Source organism: Lepisosteus oculatus, chromosome 27 (assembly GCF_040954835.1).
Source record: "Lepisosteus oculatus isolate fLepOcu1 chromosome 27, fLepOcu1.hap2, whole genome shotgun sequence".
Taxonomy (NCBI): Eukaryota; Metazoa; Chordata; class Actinopteri; order Semionotiformes; family Lepisosteidae; genus Lepisosteus; species Lepisosteus oculatus.
The window spans coordinates 3950370-3972362 of NC_090722.1; the positions used below are offsets into that span (position 1 = coordinate 3950370).

At 53.9% G+C, this 21993-nt stretch overlaps 1 protein-coding gene across 3 annotated transcripts in view; it reads left to right on the plus strand.

Moving 5' to 3' along the window:
* The first annotated feature begins 4242 nt into the window (after nucleotides 1-4242).
* Nucleotides 4243-21993, plus strand: part of pi4kb (phosphatidylinositol 4-kinase, catalytic, beta) — a 35351-nt gene continuing 17600 nt past the window's right edge. Inside the window, exons 1-2 of one of the 3 annotated variants that reach the window (XM_069184691.1) lie at nucleotides 4243-4389; nucleotides 16994-18012. In XM_069184691.1, the coding sequence (XP_069040792.1) occupies nucleotides 17014-18012 (999 nt within the window). In that variant the 5' untranslated portion in view covers nucleotides 4243-4389; nucleotides 16994-17013. Of the gene's footprint in view, nucleotides 4390-4434; nucleotides 4924-16993; nucleotides 18013-21993 lie in introns of those variants that run through there. The other 2 variants (XM_069184690.1, XM_069184692.1) reach the window with 2 other exon arrangements.

Sequence of the window (21993 nt, forward strand, 5' to 3'; positions counted from 1 at the left end):
TGACAAGTACCAGAGTACCATGTGACTGTGGTAGGACCAGGATTGGGCACCCCAGCTGTAGACAGTTCCTGTAGAAAAATCCCCACAGTGCCCACTGTCTGAAAATCAGAAGTATAATAACCTGTCTGTGGTCACTTCATAAAGCCCTATTCCATGCAGTAGTAGTGGAGACTTGTTTTCACTGAAAAATGGGTTTTTCAAATCTGTATCAAAGATCAATGTTAATTTATTTGGAAGCATTTCTGGAGCAGAAAAAGACAGAAGTGTTTTTTCCCCCCGTTTTGGAAAAGAAGCAGAAGCTGGCATCTTCCACCGTCTTCCTGCATGAAAGGGTTTCAGATGGATAGATGGTAGCATTTATAAGATAAGACTTTTATTGGCCATATACAATTTCTTGCATTAGGAACTTGTCTTTTCGCACACCCCAGCTTGCTCCCCATGAGACACACAGACAGGGAGAAAAGCTGGGGGTCAGAGCGCAGGGTCAGACATTTATACAGGACCCCTGGAGCAGCTGGGGTGAAGGTCCTTGCTCAGGGGCCCAACGGAGTAGGATTCCTCTGCCAGCTGCGGGATTTGAACCGGCAACCTTCCAGCCACGGGCACAGATCCTGAGCCACAGAGCCACCGCTCCACCCATTTGTCCATTAAGATTAACTTGGGGGGTGTTGAAATGTCACCGTGAACTCCAGCTTTACTCTCCAAAATCTTCCGGCCACAGACTCCTTTCCTTCTCATAGAAAACCAACAGTGATGTTGTTTGGGGGTATTGACGATACCATGCATGTGTGTAGTTATACGTGTATAGATTTGTGTAAATGTGTACATATAGGTGTTGGCACATGCGTACATATCTCTGGTCTGCTTTGGGGAAAGGGTGGGCAGTCTTCAGCTGAGCACCAGACTCTTCTGTGCATGTCGTGCAGGTGGGTCAAGGGGCTGTTGTACGTTTCCTCTGAAGGGGAAGGTGTGCTCTTGCCGAGTGTGCTCAGAACCAGCCTCAGGAGTCCTGCTTCACCTCGGGCCCGACCTGTCCTTAATCTCTCCAGCAGGAGAGTGAGGTCTTCCTTTGAGAATTTACAATTGATCCCTCTAATAGGCTACCTTACGTTGTGGGCACTATTTTTGGTCAGCATCACTCTGACTGATTATGTTCCTTAAATTTGTTGCAAATAAAAAAAAAACACTTCTTAAAGGGGCGACAGATTCTGAACGGGCTGGACATGGTCCATGTGAACCGTCTTAAAAGCAGAGTTTAGCACATGCTAGGATGTGACTCTTCGTGGTACTTCAGTTCAGTTCCTTAAAAGGCAGCTCTGACTTCAAAGTACCGTGTCTAAAACTAACAATGAATAATGTTTTTTTTCTGTTGAACGTATAAGTAGTTTTCCATTTGGGGCAAAAAACAAATGTGTGTCTTGCACTTTATTTTTATCAAAAGATAAAATTGTGTGTTTTTACCAGTGTGCACATAAAGTAAAAAAAAAAGCTTATTTTGAAGAAACATTATAGCACCTTATGTGTTGGTCATTTTCTAAAACAAACTTTGCTTTAATCTGGTGTTCTTATATTCACAATTTAATATTCTCATATCAGTTTCTTTGAAAAATAATGCCAAGAAATGTGAATATATTTTCGTAACCCATTCTAAATAAATGTTATGTATTTAAACTCTTGCGAGATGCATTGGTTTTTGTACACATATGATTTACTTAAAACTCTGAATCATAGGAATAGATAATGTAACTCATGGCTTTATCCAAGGCAACCTACATTTACAGTGATTGCTGAACTATAAAAAATCCAGGTTCCACAGCTTTATACTCTAGATCAAATGTGGATACAGGACATTTTGTTATAACCACTCTGTCCTGATATAGACCTGGAAACGAGTGTAGAATTAGCACAGAAACGTTAATCTGGGCAAAGATGCCTCACTGGGGATCAGTTTTTTTTCTTGTGCGCCTTTATTCTACCATTTTATATATAATACCCCCAGCTAGAAAGAAGTCGTGTCGTAGCAGAGTGTCTATTACACCATGCTGGCCATCTCGCAAACAATACTTGTGGAAACTCCGGTGTGTTTTAACATACAGAGTGATAGGGAAAAGATAAGATCACTGTATCGGCCGCCTACAATTTGTTTTAGAGATTCGTCTTTTCGCATACCCCAGCTTGCTCTCCATGACACACACAGACAGAGAGAGAAGCTGGGGGTCAGAGCGCAGGGTCAGCCATTTATACAGCACCCCTGGGGTCAAGGGCCTTGCTCAGGGGCCCAACAGAGTAGGATTCCTCTGCTGGTCACAGGATTTGAACCAGCAACCTTCCAGCCACAGGCGCAGATCCTGAGCCACAGAGCCACCACACCGCCCAAATGTACAGTCTGCTGTGTTGTCTTTTACCTGCCTGCTGAGCCAGTTTCCCACCTGGGACCATAAAGTAAAGTGAGTAAGGGGGTCGCTTTTTAACGTGTACATTTGAAAATAAAATAAAATCCCAAGCTTCTGAGTAAAACAAAAATAGCAAATATTCCAGTCGAGCAACCCGTTAGCTCAGAAAAGGCTTCAATTAAGTAACTGAAGTGACAGCAGGGGTGTAGACATCAAGGTGCACGATTGGGACTCTTGTCTCGGGTGTTTGATCGAGACCCTCCCTGCCTATATATAAAACACCTCCTGTTCTGAGTCTTAAACACGCTTCCAGTGTCCACGCATGTCTCCCGGATCGTGATTCACTGCCGAAACGCTAGTACCCACGGCGTGGTGAAACTGTTTTGTGTCTACGAGTTCTAGAGACACACCTCCTTACCATCTGTTTTGACTGAAAAGCTTCCTTGCATCCAACTAATCACTACCGTAGCCAATTAAAGACGCCCCCACACAGTTTACACAGTTATAGTTACATGGTGTGTCAAGCATTAATTGCTGTGGATACCGTAATGCCAAAAGCTTTCCTATTGTATTTCTATATATAATAACTGTGACGTGTCGCGTTGTAGGTCCGGCCTGTGGTAGAAGTCGGAATTAGTCAGCGTGTATGAGCAATTATATACGAATGCATGTTTTAACCGGATTTCTTCACGCGTGTAAACCGAACCCTTTCTGAACCAGTACTGAATTTAATGAGTATGTGGACAGTAGGTCGGGTTTCGAACAAAAATAGTATTTTACAGCCCGAGTTCATTCATCTTTGATCTACCTCCCTTTAAAATTCCCTTTGAGAACAGTCCCTTTTAAAGAGCTCAACCGGCGAGGGTGAGATTACACCCGAGAAATGTGGAAATAAGTGAAATCGGTTTAGTTGTGCTTCTTAACAGCCAAATTGCCGATCAGAATCGGCAATCGTCTTGGTCTCGGGGATTTAAACTGATTTTTGTATCAGTCGACAATGGCTTCCGAAGAGTTTAAGTGACAAATATCCGCGTTGACTAGCATTCGCAGTTTTTGAAGATTTAATCAGTAAAACAAAAATCCCAATCTTATCTCTCTTGGGATCTCTGAAGAAGCCACATTAGTGTTTTGACTTTTTTTTTTGCTCTGATGGTCGCAAAGAATGGCGTTTTAAAGGGATACAACGACGCGATATTAAGATGCCTTTGTGACTCAGGGGTTGAAAAACGGCAGTCTAATTTTTAAGAATTGTAACACAATTTAATAAGTTGGGTATACAGTATCAGCGCCACAAGACACTTGCTGCTGTAGTTGAAGCGGAAGATTGCCGCATCAGTTGCTACGTGTCTGTGGCGCGTCAACGAGACGTGTTTGAATTCCTGTGATTTTCTTTCCCATCCCTGCAATAGCACCATCGCCAAACACACACCAAGTTAACAAACACTGCCACTTCTCTGGGGGGGGGACCCAATCTATCCCACTGCTCTTTTCAGGCACATCTTTAGACAGCCTTCCGATGAAGTCCCACGAAGCCAGTTGGGGTCCTTAAAAAAACAACAAAAGTTAAATGTCCCTGAACGAAAACGTATCATTATTTTTAATTGTATACTATCTCCCCGATTGAAAATGTTATGTTTGTAGATCAAAGTTCAGTGAATTGTGCTATTCCACTGCTCACTCGAGCGAGTGGAAGGATTGTGAGACGGGCGCCATTTTGGCTCAAGGAATCAACATTTTTGCTGATCCCGCAGCACAGCACGGCAGAGCCAACATGGCGTTCGCAGGACTCTAGTTTTCGGAAGCATCACTTCTCTCAAGTCTTTTTTAGGACCAACAGGCGCTAGCGGCGGGCAGACTCAGGCCTGTCAATTCAGCAAGAGTTGCTGGAGAGAGAAACTCTGGGAGACGATTAAGGGGGATTTGGCAAGCGTTTACAAATGGAGGTGAAAACCTGCAGATAAAAGAGATTTTTTTAAACACCCCGATTACCGAAGAGGTAAGTCGTTTTTTTCCCTTGGTGTATAATTTAGCCGGTGAAACTGTTTTTTTTATGTCGCTGCGCTTTGATCCATCAGTCGGAGACGCCGACCAACTGTAGTGCGATTGTTGATGTGTGTGTTAAAATCACGGCACTCGATGGTATCGGGGACGGGGAGTGGACTCCGTGACTTCTCCCGGCTGTGGCACCCGTGTCTCTGCGTGGCTTAGTTGTGAAAAGAGACGGAAAGCGGGCGGCGGCGGTGGGGGGGGAGAGGGGGGTTTCCCGGGGACGCGGTTGATAAACTGGGCGACTTGGCTGAAGTTGAGGAGGATGCACGGCAGTCGTGGTCGTGACGTGGTGTCATCACTCTTCCTTGCGTGGGGACGGGACACGGGAAAAGCGCGACCGTGCGAGCGGAGCTGTTTGTGTGTGTGTTGCGAGTCTGCCGGCCGGATGGGAAAGCGACTCCTCAGTTTCCTGAGCTTCTGAAGGGGGTGAAGAGATCTCGGTTCGGGGGGAAGAAAATGGTGAACTGCGACGCCTCTGTAGGTAAGACATCATGGGTGCTCGTTTTGTTCTGTCTATTCTGCTGTCCTGGTCATCTCCTGCCACCGAGCGGGTTATTTTTCGGTGCGTCATTTTAAAATCCTCTAGCCTGTCCCAGCGAGCGCCGTGTTGCCTCTCCAGACACCCGAGCCCGAAGCAGAGGGGTTTGGACAACGGCTAGGGAACCGGTTGGTGTCTGAACCGCAGCTCCAAAGCTAACGAAGGATTTCCCGAATAATTCCGGCTGCGACAGACGCCAGACAGTTTCTGTGCCATCCGTCCGGCCTGCGGTGAGCTTCTCTTGTCGCGTCTGCGTCGTTCAGGCGCTGTCATTTTTTTTTTCTCCTGGAGTTCACTTCTCCTGAGCAACACGGTCACGACTGCAGTGAATATAACCCGTGATTAGCCCTCTTCCCCCCCGCAGCTCAGTGCTTATTCCTCTCGGGAATGGGAATCGACAGTGAAACCCGTGCTGTGGACACAAGTGGAAACTTCTGGCAACGCTTTGACGGGCGGGAACAGGAGGCACGTCTTTACGCGGAGGGTGGTGGAGGTGTGGAGCAAGCCAGCTAGGCGCTCCGTTGTGAAAGCCGGTACCCTGGTTTCTTTCAAGAAACAGCTGGTGGAGGGCTGGGGGTCTATTAACTAGGAGCTAGCCGACGAGCCTGCTGGGGGTGACAGGCTCCATCTCGTTTCGGGTCGTCCGTCCTGTGTCCTTCTTCATCTAATGGCGGGTGGTGGTGTTGTCCAACATGATGATATGGCAGAGGTAGCCAAAACTGAGTTTAAGACAGTCCGGTGGTTCTGGTACAGCAGTGGGAACCTTTGTGAGGGTCCCCAGAAGCGATAGGGATTAGTTTCACCCCTGGGGTAGGCAGCGTGTAAAATCGGCACTCTTAGGCGAAGCTCCTCCTCCGCGCTGTGTTGATGTGCAGTTCTCTTTGAGTGTTTTATTCTGCCTAGGAACAGATGAATAATTGTTATAATCAGACTCAAGAGCCTCGTTAAGAGCCCCCCTGCCAGAAAAGATCCCCTGCGATCTAGTCATCGGTAGTACTGGGACTGATTCTGCTGGAAGAGGAGTGGGAGCAGGGGGCAACATGGCTGCCTCACAGCAGCTGGGACGCTGGATTCGTTTCCGAACCTGGGGGTGCTGTCTGTGTGGAGTTTGTATGTTCTCCCCGTGCTCATGTGGGCTCCCTCCCGCAGTCCAAAGACACGTCGGGGGGGGGAAATGTGCCTGGTGTGAGAGTGTGTCTCCGGCTGCCCTGCGGTGGACCAGGGCCGACCCTGCCTTGCTCCCATTGCATGCTGGGATAGGCCCCGGCTCGTCAACAACCCTGAACTGGACAGCGGGGGGCTGGAGAGAGTGGCGAATCCCGTTCCGGTTTTGCATTTCTAGCGAGGTTCGACTGCGCTGCGAGCCGAGGGCCTATTCGTTGGTTTGAAGCCGGCTTTGCCGGCTTCGCCGTCTCCCCGGCGATCGACCTGCCTCGGAAGCCTGTCTGGCGGGCGGCCGTGGTGCTGAGAGAGTCCCGTGTGTTCAGGCGGGCCGGACGTGCTCTCACACCGTGGGCATCCTCTGCGACCGGTCTGTTGGCCTGGGTCGCGGCTTTGGCGAATGTTTCTGACGACCTGCAGCTCGGGCCGGAGCCTAAATGGAACTGCTGGAGCTGACTCTGGGGTTTGCTGTACCGCAGGGTAACATCTTGGGGAAGCCAGGATCCAACGATTTCCTTGTTCGCTTACTGTTTTGAAGCGTGGTAGGCTGGCAGGGAATCCCTTCAGCTGTTCTGACTCCCTGTCGCGAGTGTGTGTGTGTGTATTGGGGGGGGGCCCTGACTCAGGGGGGCGTCTCGGGCGGTTGTTGGGAAGCGCAGCACCGCGTGCCTGGGAGTGATCTGTCAGGAGCCGCCTCTGTCGTTCCGTGGGAGAGCCGAGACACGGAGCGCGGGGAGGAGGGGGGCTGGTGTGTCTCCCCGGCACGACTCCGGGGGGGGGTGTTTTTACAGGCGCCCAGCCGGGAGTCTGGAATCACGGAGCGCCAGCTGTTGGCCCTCGCGTCGGGGGTGGGCAGAGCACGGCGCTGTTTGAGGGCCTGCCTTTCCAGTCGCTGGTTGAGACCGGTCGTTACTCAGAGCGCCGGTTGCCAGTCCAGGATTTTTGATTGTTTTAGAGGGCGGCACGGTGGCGGAGTTGTCATCATTGCTGCCTCGCGGCGCTGGGACCCTGGGTTTAATTCTGGAGCTGGGGGTGCTGTCTGTGTGGAGTCTGCATGTTCCCACCAGGTTTGTGTGGGTTTCCTCCCGCGGTCCAGAGACACGCTGGCAGATTAACCGGCCTCTGTAAAATTGCCCCAGGCGTGTGAGTGTTTGTGTCTCTCGGCCTGGCGACGGTCTGGCGTCCCGTCCAGGGCGTACCCCACCTTGCACCCACTGCTTGCTGGGATAGGCTCTGAATCGGAGAGAAAATGGGGCGTGGCCCACAGGACGTCACAGAGACATCAAAGGAGAGGGAAAAGTAACACAGAGAGTCAATAAAAGGGTTTGCTGCAAACCGGGCAGTCATGTGTGACCCTGTCGGCAGCTGTTCTGTGTTTACAGTGAAGATTTTTATACAGCGCCTTTTAAAAGTGGGCGGCTGTGGGTTGCATTGCTGCCTTTCAGCCCTGAGGCCCTGTGTTCAGTTCCAGACCTGGGGTGCTGTCTGTGTGGAGTTTGCATGTTCCCCCCTGGTTCATGTGGGTCTCCTCCCACAGTCCGAAGACACGCTGGTGGGTTAATTGGTGTCTGGGAAGACTGGCCCTGGGGTGAGTGTCTGCGAGTCTGTTTCTGTGTGCCCTGTGACGGACCGGTGTCCCATCCAGGGCGTATCCTGTCTTGTGCCTGTTGCTTGCTGGGATAGGCTCGGCTCCCCCCTGAGACCCTGACTTGGAAGAATGCGGTCAGAAAAAACGGCTGGCAGGACCCTTTGAAAGCCATCTCAGCGTTCTGGGCAGAATAGGAAAAGCAAATTTTAAAATGACTAATCCGATAAATCGGAGATCATACACTCTCAAAAAAGCCTTTTTGAAAAGGTCAGCTAGGCTTAAAGCCCCCTGTGTCTGAGTCTGATTTCTCCAAGCTCAATTAGCACCATGTCGCCGGTTTGAGAAGGGCTGACATTAGGGCAGTAACAGGAAGGAGTCGCAGGAAGAGGCAGCTGACAGATCCCAGGTACTGTCTGAACAGATGGGGTGGGAGTGAGGAGATGGGGTGGGGGGAGAGACTAAAGCTTGCAGAGAAGTGAAAACGACGGGTTTTAATTGGCTTGCAGTGGAGGAAGTAGCTGAGATGACGATTCTGCTTGCTAGGGGAAGGCAGTGGGCACATGGGGGGACAGAATTAACAAAGTGAAACTCTTCAAAAGTAAATACACAGCTCCAGAGCAACGCTGAATTATACACAGAAACAGAGGAAACTGTAGGACCTTGCAGTGCTGGAATTGAGTACAAAGAAGAGCTGGTAACTGATGGTTGTCTTTCCACTGTAAGAGATTCTGACCGAATGTGGGGACTGCAGTGTCTGCTCAGTCTGCGGCTCGTTCACAGTATCTGTAACCAAAGGTCCCGCATGTCTTCGGCATTTTGAAAGGAAACACAGGGATCATTAAAACTGTGGTTGGGACAGGAGATGGTCCAAGTGGCCATGGAGCTTTGGGGAACTGAGCCTGTCCTTTGGAATGCAAGAGGGTACTGCTGCCTGTTGAAGTGGTACTTGAAGTCCAGGGTTCAGCCTGTGTGAAATGTTGAAGACTTCAACAGGGGAGATTAAAGGAACAAGAAAAAAAAAGACAATAAGAAAAGCTCCAGATTAGAAGGGCGTGCTCAGCCTGTCTTGCTTGCTCAGTCACTTGCAGTTAACGACTTGTTTCTTAAAGGTTCTGATGAAATTATTGTCAATTTGATGGCTGTGCAGTTTGTTGCCGACACCTACCGCCCTTCATGTAAAGACAAGCTTCCGTTTTTCAGCTAAAAAACCCGCGCTTTCTCTTGAATTCCGTTTGTGCCCCGACTCCTGTTCCTGAGTGTGTTAGACCATCCCTCCCGGTCACTTTCATGACCCTGATCGCTTGTGTCCTCCTGATTCACTCCGAGTGACGAGCGAAAGATGACGTTCCTGTCGCCCCTCTGTGTGTAACAAACCCCCCCCGGCCAGGATTCTAGTCCCTCTTTATAGAACTATCCAGTTGATCAATATTCTTTGGCGATAATGTAACAGGAATTATTGCTGATATCATAAGTGAGGTGCTGTTGTGTTACCTTCTCTTCATGAACCCTATAATCGGCACTTTCTGTTGTTCACTGTAGCGCCTTGCCATCCTTGTGTTTGCTTGCATTGACTGGGACCTGTGAGGGTCAGCACAGACTTGATTAAACCAGGGCAGCGGAGCTGGGGGCGGGGCCCCCTGCCCTGTGCTGTGCGGTTCCCCATTCTCGTGTCCGCACACCCCAGCGCTGGCGCCGATCTGCAAGAAGAGGAACTTGCCGAGAGGAAGCTGCGTGGGGGTTGCAGCGCGTGTGCGGGGGCACCCGATGTCACACCCCAGCGGCCAATAGCCAGAGGCGACAAGCGCGCGTCGCAGATCTGCTTCCCTCCTGTACACTTCCCCTCCGGGGGGGTGGCATAATTGAAAGTTTCTTGTTGCCATGTGGGGAAAAATACCCCCCCCCCAAAAAAAAAAAGTCCCATCCACAGGATCAAATGATCAGGCTGTCGGGACCAGGCGCTTGTGTGTTTGTGCCTGCTCCTTATTGTTCCGCGGTGTTGTGCCTCTCTCGTTGCCCCAGCAGCGCCAGCCGGAGCAGGAGGAAGTGCAGGGCGCGGGGCTGCCGGCTCACAGCTCCCCTGGCGCTGAATGACAGGACGCCATTTTGGTTGTTTGAAGTCCGGACCCCGACGTTCGTTTTCGGGCTCCTCTCTGATGTTTGCTGTGACGCTGCTGGCTGGGTGAGGAGGGTTTCAGGGTTCGAGGGACAGCTTTCGTACGGTTCCCGAAAATCTCATTCCCAGGGCGTGAAACTCCTGCTGGCTTTGGTACTAACTGAGCCCTGATTTGAAACAGTTTTCAAAAAACAGGTTTTATGTGAACTCTTTCGTTGTTTTTGGTTCCTGCATGTGTAGGACGTGTCTTTTAATGCTGCATTTCCAAGGTGACCTAAGATCTTAAGCCCTGGAGTGGAAACAGTGGTGCAGTTCAGGACTCCTTGAAGCCGAGAGCCCAGCTGAGATGCGTGTCAGCTGCTGTTGGGGTTCTCAGGACCAGCATTGGGAACCCCTGCTTTAAAGTGTCTCCCAGTGAGGACCTCCCGAAGGACTTGAACACCCCCTCCCCCCATAAAACTCACACTTAAGGTCTAAATACTGGAGCTGGAGATGTTGTTTGCACTATCAGTACCACCTGTATTGTAAAACAGTGTAAAACGCAAAACAGAAGTACTCCTCAGTTATTTTACTGTAATCTCGATATGTAGAGGCCAACGAAGGTATTGTTTATTTAGCCTCATCACATACAGTAGGTTACGTGTCCCGTCTTGCTCTGAAATAAAATTAGCCACGTTTCTTTAAACTTGTGAGTGTGTGCTTACAGAATGGCTTGTCCCCGAATTCGTGAAGGGTGAATTGTTGGTGGTGATCAGCTGATACCTCCCCTGATGAAGACGAGACAAGAAGGGTAGTACCATCTGACACTTTACCGGGGGGGGGGGAGTCGGGAGTCTTCTGGCTTGCAGGTCAGATTTTCTGGTGCCAGCACGGGAGTGGAGTCCAGCCTGTGGGTGCAGGCTCAGTCTCTCTGAGCTGCTCTGGGCACCTCTGGGTGTGAGATTCCTCACCTGGGCTCTGCAGTTACCAGCGCGGTCCACCCCCCCCACCGCCGGCTGGTGTGTTCCAGCAGGTGGTGGTCCTGGAGATGACGTAATGACGCTCCTTAGTCGCTAATGTCTTGCAAGCTCCTGGGGGAAAAAGAGGAAAGAGTGCTGTGATTGGCCCACCTGTGGGATGTTGGATGAATTTTTGGGCTTCATCGCGAGGCCTGCGCAAATCACTCCACAGCGTTCCGCTGCCAAGAAGTCACTCCCTTCCCATTGTCGTACAGCTGTCGGCGTGGCCGACGTTCTCCTCGGAGTAAAGCGAAACTGTACAAAACCGCCTCACTCTTCCCAGGATGCCTCTGTTTAGTACAAGTTTTGCAACAAGCGGAATGTTCTCCCCCAGAGGATAAGAGTGCCCAGGGCTTTGTGTGTGGAAAATGACAGTGTTCCATGTTGCTGATTTGCGGGGAGACCCCTCGAGAGTGTGGGCTCGTGTGACGGGCAGAGCGAGGGGAATTCTCTCGTTTCTTCTGGCCGGTAGTTCTTCCCGGTAGTTTTCGGGGCGCTGTTGCTGATCGTATTAACGGCCAGTCGAGGTTTGCGCTGGGGCTCCTGCCAGGCTGCGGGGATGTGCGAGGGGGAGAGGGAGCCCCGTGCTCCGGAGGGGGAGTATCCCTGCCCGGTGTCGCGATCCGTCTGTCGGGCATGTTTTACGGCTGCCGGGTGCAGCTGAGCCCCCGAGGCTCGAACCTTGGGCCTGGGAGCTTACCCTGACCCTGTCCGGGGCCGAGAGGGCTGTGCCACTGCGAGGGGCTGTGCTCAGGAGACGGGAGAGCAGGACGGGAACCAGTGACAGGGCTGATCTGTGATACTAGCATGCAGTCAAGAGCATTGAAATAATAACTCCTCACACTTCTATAGCGCTTCTCTGGACACTCCACTCAAAGTGCTGTACAGGTCATGGGGATCCCCTCCAGCACCACCAGTGTGTATCCCCCACCTGGATGATGCGCCAGTCCGCTCCCCACACAGCAGCTCTCAGTGGGGAGGAGAGCAGAGTGATGAAGCCAGTTCAGAGAGGGGGATGATTGATAAAGGACGGGGGAATTTGACCAGGACACTGGGGTTACACCCCTACTCTTTTCGAGAAACGCCCTGGGATTTTTTATGACCACAGAGAGTCAGGACCTCGGTTTTACGTCTCATCCGAAGGATGGTGCCTGTTTACAGTACAGTGTCCCTGTCACTATACTGGGGCCTCGGGTCCCACACAGACCGCAGGGTGAGCGCCCCCTGCTGGCCCCACTCACACCTCTTCCAGCAGCAGCCTCAGCTTTCCCAGGAGTCTCCCCTCCAGGTACTGGCCAGGCTCACACCTGCTGAGCTCCAGTGGGGCTGCCAGCTGGGAGCTACAGGCATGTTGAAATCCAACATGAGGACACCTCGGTTGGAACCGCTGACATTTTGTTCCGAGCGGGATCTGCCACTTCTTCTCCGGCCATTGTTCCTCACCAGCAGCTGCTGTCCTGCGCTGTCCGGCTTCCCCATGGAGACGAGTTACCATTCCAGCGACAGCTGAACTCGCCTGTGTCAGGATGACGGCTTTCTGGAGTTCACACGCGTTCCAGTGGGATTGCGTTACACAGACTGGAAATCAACATTAATGGGGGGGAAAATGTATTGATGGGAAAGGTTTTGGACGAGAGGTTCAAGTGTTTTCCCCCTTTTCTGCCTTTTAAACCGGGCTTTAGGAGTCCCGTGTTTTAAGAAACCTGATCAGGCAGAGGGCCACCGGCTGAGTTATTGAGCGTGCGTCCTGGCTTCACAGTGGATTAAATATTCATCTGAGTGGAGAAGGAGTTTGGGTTTTGTTATCATACGCAGGCCTCTCTCCTCACCCCCCTTTCTCCTTTCATGTGTCGAAGTCACCCCGCAGTGTTCTACTACCAGCAAGTCCTTTCCTCTTGTGCAACGGGCGTACACTTAGCATATTCTCCTGAGAACGCAAAGAAATTGTACGAAATTATATCAGTAGTCCTAGGATGCCTCTTTGAAGAACTCCAGAGGTGCTAGAAGCCACAAAACTCAGGTTTTTTTTGGTTTATTGTAAAGTCTGTCTTGACTGTATTGTTCAGGAGGGCGGTGTCTCACTGTAAGCAAGCGTTGCTTGTTTAAGATGGAGTCTATACGGCTGAGTCCGGGGTGTCCATTCTCTCAGGCAGGCAGGAGCTCTTCACACACGGGCTGGATCTTCGAGGGCAGACAGCTTGAGCCGCGGCGCTCTGCTGGAATTCACTGTGGCCGCAGAACCGCACATCCGCACGACAAGCAAACTGCTACTTGAGGCGATAGGTGTCCAGGGTGTGTACAGCTGTGAATCCGGGCTGTGAGAGGAGATGTGCCTAGCCCTTTTAATTCAAATCCTAAGGGGGTGTCGATACGGTCAGCCCCTCTACACTTGAGATTTGATAGTGCAACAAAGACATGGGGGTGGGGGGCAGTGTTGGGAACTCAAAGGCAGTTCTTTAAGGTTGGAGGACACACAAAGAGTGGCGGGTGTCTGGAACAGTTGTGCCTGTATTCTCCGTGCATTGCTATGGGATTAGTGTCTGTGAGGGTTGGGCGGAACTGGTGCTTACAAATTAAATCCTGTTGTAGGATGGATTAGAAAGGGGGTCTCTGACCCAGCTCCTGTCATATTTCTTCGTGTCGGAAACACGTGAGTTATTGATTATTTAGGTCACTGCCAGAGAACATCCCTCCCACACTCAATCTCTGTACTTTGTCCGTCTTTTTTTTTGTGGTCTCAGCTACCTCTTATCTGAACGTCTGGCTTATTTCTTTCTTTCTGCCGTACAAAATCTTCCTGACATGTTTGCTTCCTCCTCCTGCTCCTCTGGGAGATCGCGGGACCGTGGAGTGGTCCTTGTGGGCAGCTGGGATTCCGGTCTCCCCCCGGTCACAGATCCCGATCTTCATATCCCGACCGCTTCCTAGATTTTCGCTCCAGGCGTGCGTCCCTGTCCCCGTCGCCTGCCATCCGACCTGCCGAGCTCCCAGAGTCCCCTCTCGGAATCCCCCCGGTTTCGGTTTCACGCGGCGGGGGATGCCGGAGGCCGGGCTGTCCCGGCGAGACGCGGGCCGCTGTGTGGTGTTTTTCGGGATTACGCAATGGCGAGGAAGGTCACGTCACTCCTCAGACATGGCCGCAGCTGGCTGGGGCTCCGCTGGCTGCAGCTGTCCCACGCCGCCCAGGGGAGGAAACGGGGGGAGAATAATAATAATGTAAGGAATTATTATTTACGTAGCGCTTCTCTGGACACTCCCCTCAAAGCGCTGTACAGGTCATGGGGATCCCCTCCACCACCACCAGTGTGTATCCCCCCACCTGGATGATGCGCCAGTCCGCTCCCCACACACCAGCTCTCAGTGGGGAGGAGAGCAGAGGGATGAAGCCAGTTCAGAGAGGGGGGTTATTAGGAGGCCATGACTGGTAAAGGACTGGGGGGAATTTGGCCAGGACACTGGGGTAACACCCCTACTCTTTTCAAGAAACGCCCCGGGATTTTTAATGACCACAGAGAGACAGGACCTCAGTTTTACGTCTCATCCGAAGGACGGTGCCTTTTTACAGTATAGTGTCCCCGTCACTACACTGGGGCCTCAGGACCCACACAGACCGCAGGGTGAGCGCCCCCTACTGGTCACACTAACACCTCTTCCAGCAGCAGCCTCAGCTTTCCCAGGACATGTGTTCCAGTGGGACTGAATTAAACAGACTGGATTAAGAAATGAACATGAATTGAGGGGGGGGAGTTAAGCTATAGGAAAGGTTTTAGTTTTAGAGAGGTGGGCCTCTGCTCCAGTTGGAGCCCCTCTCTCCAGTGAGGCGCTGCGCTGCAGAGCCCCATGTGTCCACAGATAAAGGCTCAGGCCGGACTTCCTTTGTGCGCGGGTCACAGGAGTCCTTGCTGTGACCCGAAACCCCATCCCACATGGGGAGGGTGCAGTTTTCTCTGAGGGCTGTGCGGGTGTGTTTATCACTGAAGAAGCTGCAGGGGCGCGCAGCCTGCAATGGCTGTTGGCAGTGTCGGAGAAGTGTCTGACTCTGCACCTGCTGCGGTCAGCTGTGGCAGCTGAGCACTCCCACCTCGGCATTCCTGGCTGCAAAGGGGCCGTGACCCCGGATTGAACCAGCACCCTCCGGACTTTAGGACCTGACCTGTGTGCTGGACGACGTGTTATCAGTGAGTTACCTGGACGCACCTGATATAGAGGTGTGGTCTGGGGAGCTGCACCCTAGTGACCTCTGCGTGGTGGAAGACGTGGGACAGTGCCCTTGCCTTCGCAGTCGGCGAGTGCGGTGTCCTTTCCTTTTCTGGGAGACTTCATACTCCTGGTTTGGTTCTCGTTTTTTTTACGCCCCCATAACTGGAGAAGTGTTTTCTCGGTCTCGTGTAACAGAAACAGTTTTGTTCTTCCCGGCCTGCATAAAATCAACTCCAGAGCTTTACAGCATTAGTGTTGAGGTGAAGAAAATAACCTGGTTTTTTTTCCCCCCCAATGCACGCTTATGATCTCTCCGGCCTGGTGCGTTTGTGTGTGTGAAGACACAGTGTCCTTTTTGCTGCAGAATACTGAATCATTGCACCTGAAACTGGTTACATGATAGACAGAGATCTTGTTTTGTGTGTGTGTGTGTGGAGGGGAACTATTCAACAGTCCGGGCTACAAGAAGAATAGATCTGGGATCAGATTGCATGGGTACGCAACAGTATGAGAAGTAGGGCCTCTCAGTTTACTTCCCTTGCAGGAACAGAGCACGGAGCACCCTGATTACTGTGCAGCGGGTAAATATTTTCTCGTTTTGCGTCATGCTTTTGTGTCCTGCAGATCACACCGGGGGGCTCGTTGTCCGATTGCAGTCGGGGTGCGTGTAACTCTTAACGCAAGCGTGTTCGGCCGTGCGTCATCGAGCTCGGGGCCCGGGGTGGCGGCGACCCACAGGAACACGAAGGCGGGCGCCTTGCAATCGTCCCCCCAATCCCCCAGCTGGCCCGTCTCGGTATCGGGGGCCCCTCCGGATTCTTCGATTTGCTGAAGGGTGGCGGGGTCAGGAGAGGTCACCCAGCAGCGACGTGCTGTCCAGGTGTGTTCGGGGCGCGTCCTGGGTCACATGATCCTGGAACCGCGGCCTCAGTGATGCTCGTCCCGCTGCACCGCGGGGGCGGAGCTTCCTGAGGACAGGTTAAGTGACGGGTAGCTGCTGCTGGTTGTGCTTTTTCCGAGGGGCGATGTTGATTATTGTGTGTGTGTGTGTAGACATGCGTGTTCGTACTGTGCGCACATTTTTGTCCGTTTTGGACATCGTGGCGGGCTGATGGGAAGAAACAGGGATGGACATGCGAGGAGAGTCCTGGACAGAGTGTCCCAGCCCTGTGCGTGGACTTGAGGACGTGCAGGCAGTGGGAAGGGGCCGCGCCCCTTTCCGAGACGTCCCCGGGTCTCGACTGGCAGCGTCGCCAGAGACCACCAGCAGCACGCGATGGCCAGCGGAGCTGAAGATTCCCCTGAGATCCTGCCAGCCTCGTCGTTCGGGTTCTCTCGGCTCGGCAAAGGCCAGCCACCCCAATCGGGAGTTATTGCACAGGGGCGCAGTGCACAGTTTGATGCCCCCTGAGGTTTCAAGCCGTGTGTTTCAGTTAACTGTTTGCGGGGGGCTGACCGATGGTGGGGGGGGGGGGCGCGCTCTTGCCGTGCAGTCGGCACCAGGGTGAGGGGAGGGAGCTCAGCGAACGGGTTCGAGGCAGGTTTTTTTAAAACCAATCAGGTTTGACCGCTCCTGTCGGCCGAAATCGGAAGCGGAAAAGAAGGACACGGGAGATGAGGGGGGGGGGGCGCGCCTGCCCGTCTGTGGGCTGCCATCCCGAGTCGGGAGCACGCCCGGGCTCGGGCTCGGGCTCGGGCTCGGCAGCACATTGGAATTTCCGACAGACATTTCTGTGTTTTGGTGAGCCCGGTGTTAAATGAGGTGACCGTCGCCATTGACATTGGCCTCCCGGTGGTGGCGGCTCGTACCTTGGGGTCCCGCAGAGCCCCCGGTCTTGTTGGGGTTCACGATGGCCTGACAGCAGCACGTGCCCCCGTGTCCCCGAATCCGATCCCTCTGCTTGTAACCCGACCTCCTTCCTAACTGGCTCCGTCTCTCTCTCTCTGTTTCAGTGGCCTCCGTTGGATCAATCATGGGGGACGTGGGCGTGGAGCTGGCCCCAGCCCCAGCCCCGGCCCCGGGGGACCAGCTGCAGCCGAGCCCCGCCTCCTCCTCTTCCTCCTCCTCCGAGGCCGGCAGCGAGAGCCCGCGGGGGGGCAGCCCGCCCCTGGACGTCATCTCGGAGGGGCTGGGCGAGCTGGGCCTGCTCATCGACCCCGAGGTGGCCAAGAAGGCGTGCCAGGAGGTCCTGCAGAAGGTCAAGCTGATGCACGGCGGCGAGGCGGAGGCGGGGGGGGTGGGGTATGGCGGCGGCGGGGGGGGGCCGGGCCTGGTGAACGGCGGCCCCGCCGGCGAGCCCGCCAAAATCCGGGAGGAGGGAGAGGAGCCCCAGCCGGGGACGGTGAAGAGCGCCCGGCGGAGGCAGAAGAACAACTCGTCCAAGCAGTCCTGGCTGCTGCGGCTCTTCGAGTCCAAGCTCTTCGACATCTCCATGGCCATCTCCTACCTGTACAACTCCAAGGAGCCCGGCGTGCAGGCCTACATCGGCAACCGCCTCTTCAGCTTCCGCAACGAGGAGGTGGACTTCTACCTGCCCCAGCTGCTCAACATGTACATCCACATGGACGAGGACGTGGGCGACGCCATCAAGCCCTACGTGGTCCACCGCTGCCGCCAGAGCATCAACTTCTCCCTGCAGTGCGCCTGGCTGCTGGGCGCCTACTCCTCGGACATGCACATCTCCACGCAGCGCCACTCGCGGGGCACCAAGCTGCGCAAGGTCATCCTCTCGGACGAGCTGAAGCCCGCCCAGCGCCGCCGCGAGCCGCCCGGCTGCCCCGCCCCGGCCTCCTCCTCCTCCTCCTCCTCCTCCGCCTCCTCCTCCTCCGCGGGGCCCCACGCGGAGCCCTGCCTCTCGCCCTCCAAGCGCACCCACCAGCGCTCCAAGTCGGACGCCATGGTGGGCATCAGCCTCAGCAGCAACCTCAAGCGGACGGCCAGCAACCCCAAAGTGGAGAGCAACCAGGACGAGGTAAATGCCAAACTGGGGGGGTCCCGAGGGGCCCCCCGCTCTTCATTGCCAGATTGGGGGTGTTGTGTAGGTCCAGTCACTGCTGCTGCTTGCTTGATTGTTTTGCTTTGTAGCTGTGAGCTGCCGAAGAGCTTGCTCTGTAAAAAACGCTAAGAGACGAAGGGGCTGTGCCTGATTCGAGGTTCCTCGGAACGTTCCGAGCTTTTTCTCGATGCTTTGACTTTCCCCTTTCGACCCGCCCATCGCAGGGCTGACGGGATCCGCCGTCGGACGGATTTTGAGGATCTTTAGTAGAGGAGTGTAGGAGTGAGGAGTTTAGATTTCACTCCCATTCCTACTGAGGTGCAAGTGAAAAATGGCAGGAAAAAAAAATGGCTCTTTGAAGGGCTGCCCCAGCCGTCTCGGCTTCGGGAGGAAGGGAGATCCGCGTTCCTGGTGCGACGCTGGGGACGGGCTCTTCTCTGGGAGGGAGGTCGGGGGCGAGAGGGGGCGTCGCCTGGATGGGGCCCGGCCCTGTGGCTTCTGGAGCAGCTGGCTTTCTGGGCAAATTCCAAGCATTTCTCCGAGGGAAGGGGAGGGGGGAGACTGAGCTTCGGGATGGCCGAGGAATCTGTGGGAGGTGCTCCTGGGGGCGAACGAGCTCGGGATTCCTCGGTGTTGATTCAGAGCTCACGGCTGAACACACGGTCTCCGGTCTGGGGTGGGCGGGGCACCTCTGTTTTAGATTGGTAAAACAGGGTGGGGATAGGGTTGTCCGTCTCGTTCTGCGTAGAGGATCTGGAAGGCCACGGTCATCTGGAATCGATACCTGGCCAGCTGTGCTAATCTGATCTGCCCCAGGGGTGCCGGAGACAGAACAGCATGTGGCCAGGCTGCTGACACCTGGTTTAGATCGTTCTCCGGTAATCAGCCAGCCTCCTCCCCCTGCCCCTTCAAGGCAGAACTGCAGGCCTGATCAGTGGATCAGATAAAATTCCGCCAACCCACGCTGTCCACATGACCACCCGCAGTGACTCAACCACACTCACGTTCACCTACGGTTCCCATTCTCCATGGCCACGCCAGGACTCTCCTTGCTTATCTGTGACACAGACAAAATACTGCAGCCAAACCCCGGCCTTATCAGTCTGAAGCTGGATGTCCTAGTCCTGGGATCCCTCCCGAGTCTAAAGGTTGTGGAGCCCCTGCACGGTTTTTCAGCTTGATCTCTTAAATTGGGGGATGGAGCTGGGGTTCAGTGGCCCACGTGAAATTTAACCGATGAGTCGGCGTCAAGAATGCTTGGCTGGGTAGTTCCCCCTATCCTGGACAGCTTCGAGGTTTACTGCAGATGTTTAGAAAGCTCTTGGAGAGCATCGCGTTTGAATCCAGGTGAAAGAAAGGGTGTGTTTGGTACATTGCCGTTAAGGTGTAAGTAATTTAATTAGGAGCTAAGTTGCGACAGGCAGCAGAAGAGAGCAGGGTGTTGTAGTTCGTTATAACCTGTTTGATTTTTTTGTTTGATGAAAAACCTCCTCTTGATTTTTAAGGCTGAAAGGACATCTCTCCCATTTTGACCAAGTGCTACGTAGTTTGAGGCAGTGCTAATTTTAGGATCAGTAAAGGTACCGACCTCAGATTTCCTGAGACGACTATTACTTCGTAAAACGATTTTTCTTTTAAATGTGAACTTTTTACTGTGGTATTTTACGCAAACAGAAATGTAAATAGAAGGGGATAAGACTAATTCCATTCAGAGTGAATTGATGCATTATGTGAGATGACTGTATATAGGCTCAGCTGTAACCCTTTAAGGCACTCCTGTGATACCGTGCTGCTCTGGCCAGAGCAGTACAAGAACAGAGGGCAGCTAATAAGCCACAGGTCATGTTTGAGTGAACTGGAGGGTCTGACTTAGCAGGTTACCGCGGGATCACGGGAAATCCTTCTAAACAGCGTTATGACGCCGCTTGTTCCAGGCACCCGCCACCCTTTGTATAAAGAAACGCCTCCAAGTTCCACTTGGCAGGGGTCAGAGGCGGTGGGGGCTGCGCTGTGCACTCCGGTCGAAGGCGGTGGCTGTTGAACTGCGGCAGAGTCGCTCGCAGGGCCTGGCTTATAAGCGCCGGTCTTTGAAACCAGCCTCGCGAAATGAGGTTCTGAGCGCTGCTCTTCGCTGTGAGGTGGAAGGGACCGTGGGGCGTGTCCGGCAGCCGGGAGGAGTCCAGCCAGGACGAGCCGGGCCTGGCTGGAGGTCCGGTTGACCTGTGCAGGGGCCGGACACTCCCCTGGCCGGGGGGCTGGGCCCTGCCTCCCCCCACCCCTGCCTGTGTCCCTCTGGCACCCAGTCTCCCCCGGGGGTGGGACAGCGGGGCGATGGAGGCGGCCCTGTCCCGCCCTGGCCAGCAGGCCTGCAGGAGGCAAGCTGTGCCGGCTTGAGATTCCCGGGATTCTTTCAAGGGGTTGGGGGGGGGGTGCTCTGCCCCCTCCCTCGCTTGAATGCGTCCGTGCTCCTCTTGTTTCGTTTCCTCTTCCCTCTTTCTGCTCCGTGCCTCTATCTCCCTCTGCTTTCTCTTCCCTTATTTCCCTCTCACTCCGGTTACCCTCCTCCCCTCTTTCCTCCCCACTCCTGTACCTCTCCCCCCGCCGTGGATCGCGGGAGGGTCAGCCAGCCCCATGACATCACCCTTTTCGGCTGTGCCCGTCGCCGTGGTAACCGGGTCCCTGGCTTCGCTCGGGCTCCGGTGCTTGTCAGCGCGGCGGGCGGCGGGGGGGGGCTGTGTGTGCAGCAGGCGGGGGGCCGGAGTTACAGAGAGGGGGGCCCCGAGCATCTCCTGCTGGGACACGCGGTCCTCCTCCACGTTGTGGAAGACCGAGTCAAAAGGTCAGGACAGTGACTATACGCGGGAAAGGGTTTCTGTTCACACTTAAGACCACCGTCTAAAGCCTGTGATTCCTCACACCCATTCAACCAGAGAGAAATGACACAGATTGCAGGATGCCAAATGGCATCTCCCTGTCCTGGTTGTTTGACTTCTGACACTGCCCCTTTCCCTGTATGTTCCTTTGATATGTTCAAGTCTTGCCTACTTTTAATGTATAAAAAGGAGAGTATAACTTCAGTCCAGTGAGCATGTCTTAAGTGCGAGGGGAAGCCCTATCTCTGTGATGTGCTCCCCTTCAGCTGATTGTATTAAAGATCTCTGTTGACAATCTCCCAGCCTGAGTGAAGGCTGAGTTTTCTTCCACAACGTGTCGCAGTGCGTTTACTGATTCGACAAGCGTGAGCAGGGGTTCGTGTGCAGACCTGCGGACGTGGTTCCGATGTCTCCTGTCTGACACGGGGAGCAGGTCCCTCTGCCAGGGGCTCTGCGAGCACAGCAGGAGTCCACGGGCGGTGATCTTTTTTTTCTACACCAGCGGGAAGGTGTAGAATCTTCTCCCCACCCCCCCCCCCGTCTGTCTCAGTTTCTCTCACATGCTCCTCTCCTCCGTGTTTTTTTTTCTCTGTCTCGTTCGGCGGTCGGTCACGGTGCCTCTTCCTCCCCCCACCCCCCCCACACTTTTCCCTTTTCTCTTTCCTCCCCCCCCCTTCCTCCCAGAGTCACATGAGGGCGATGGAGTCCTGCCTCGTGACGCCAGCGCGGCTCGGATGCGTCAGCAGGGTCCCAGGTCCCTCCAGGGAGACGGCCCTTCCCGCTGGTGGTGCTGGTGGGGGGTGCTCTGTCACGAGAGCCCAGATCAGATCACTTTATTGGCCCTGTACAGTTTCTTGCATCAGGAATTTGTCATCTTCACCTACCCCAGCTTGCTCTCCATGAGACACACAGACAGGGAGAGAAGCTGGGGGTCAGAGCGCAGGGTCAGCCATTGTACAGCACCCCTGGAGCAGCTGGGGTGAAGGGCCTTGCTCAGGGGCTCAACAGAGTAGGATTCCTCTGCTGGCCGCGGGATACGAACCAGCAACCTTCCTGCCACAGGTGCAGATCCTGAGCCACAGAG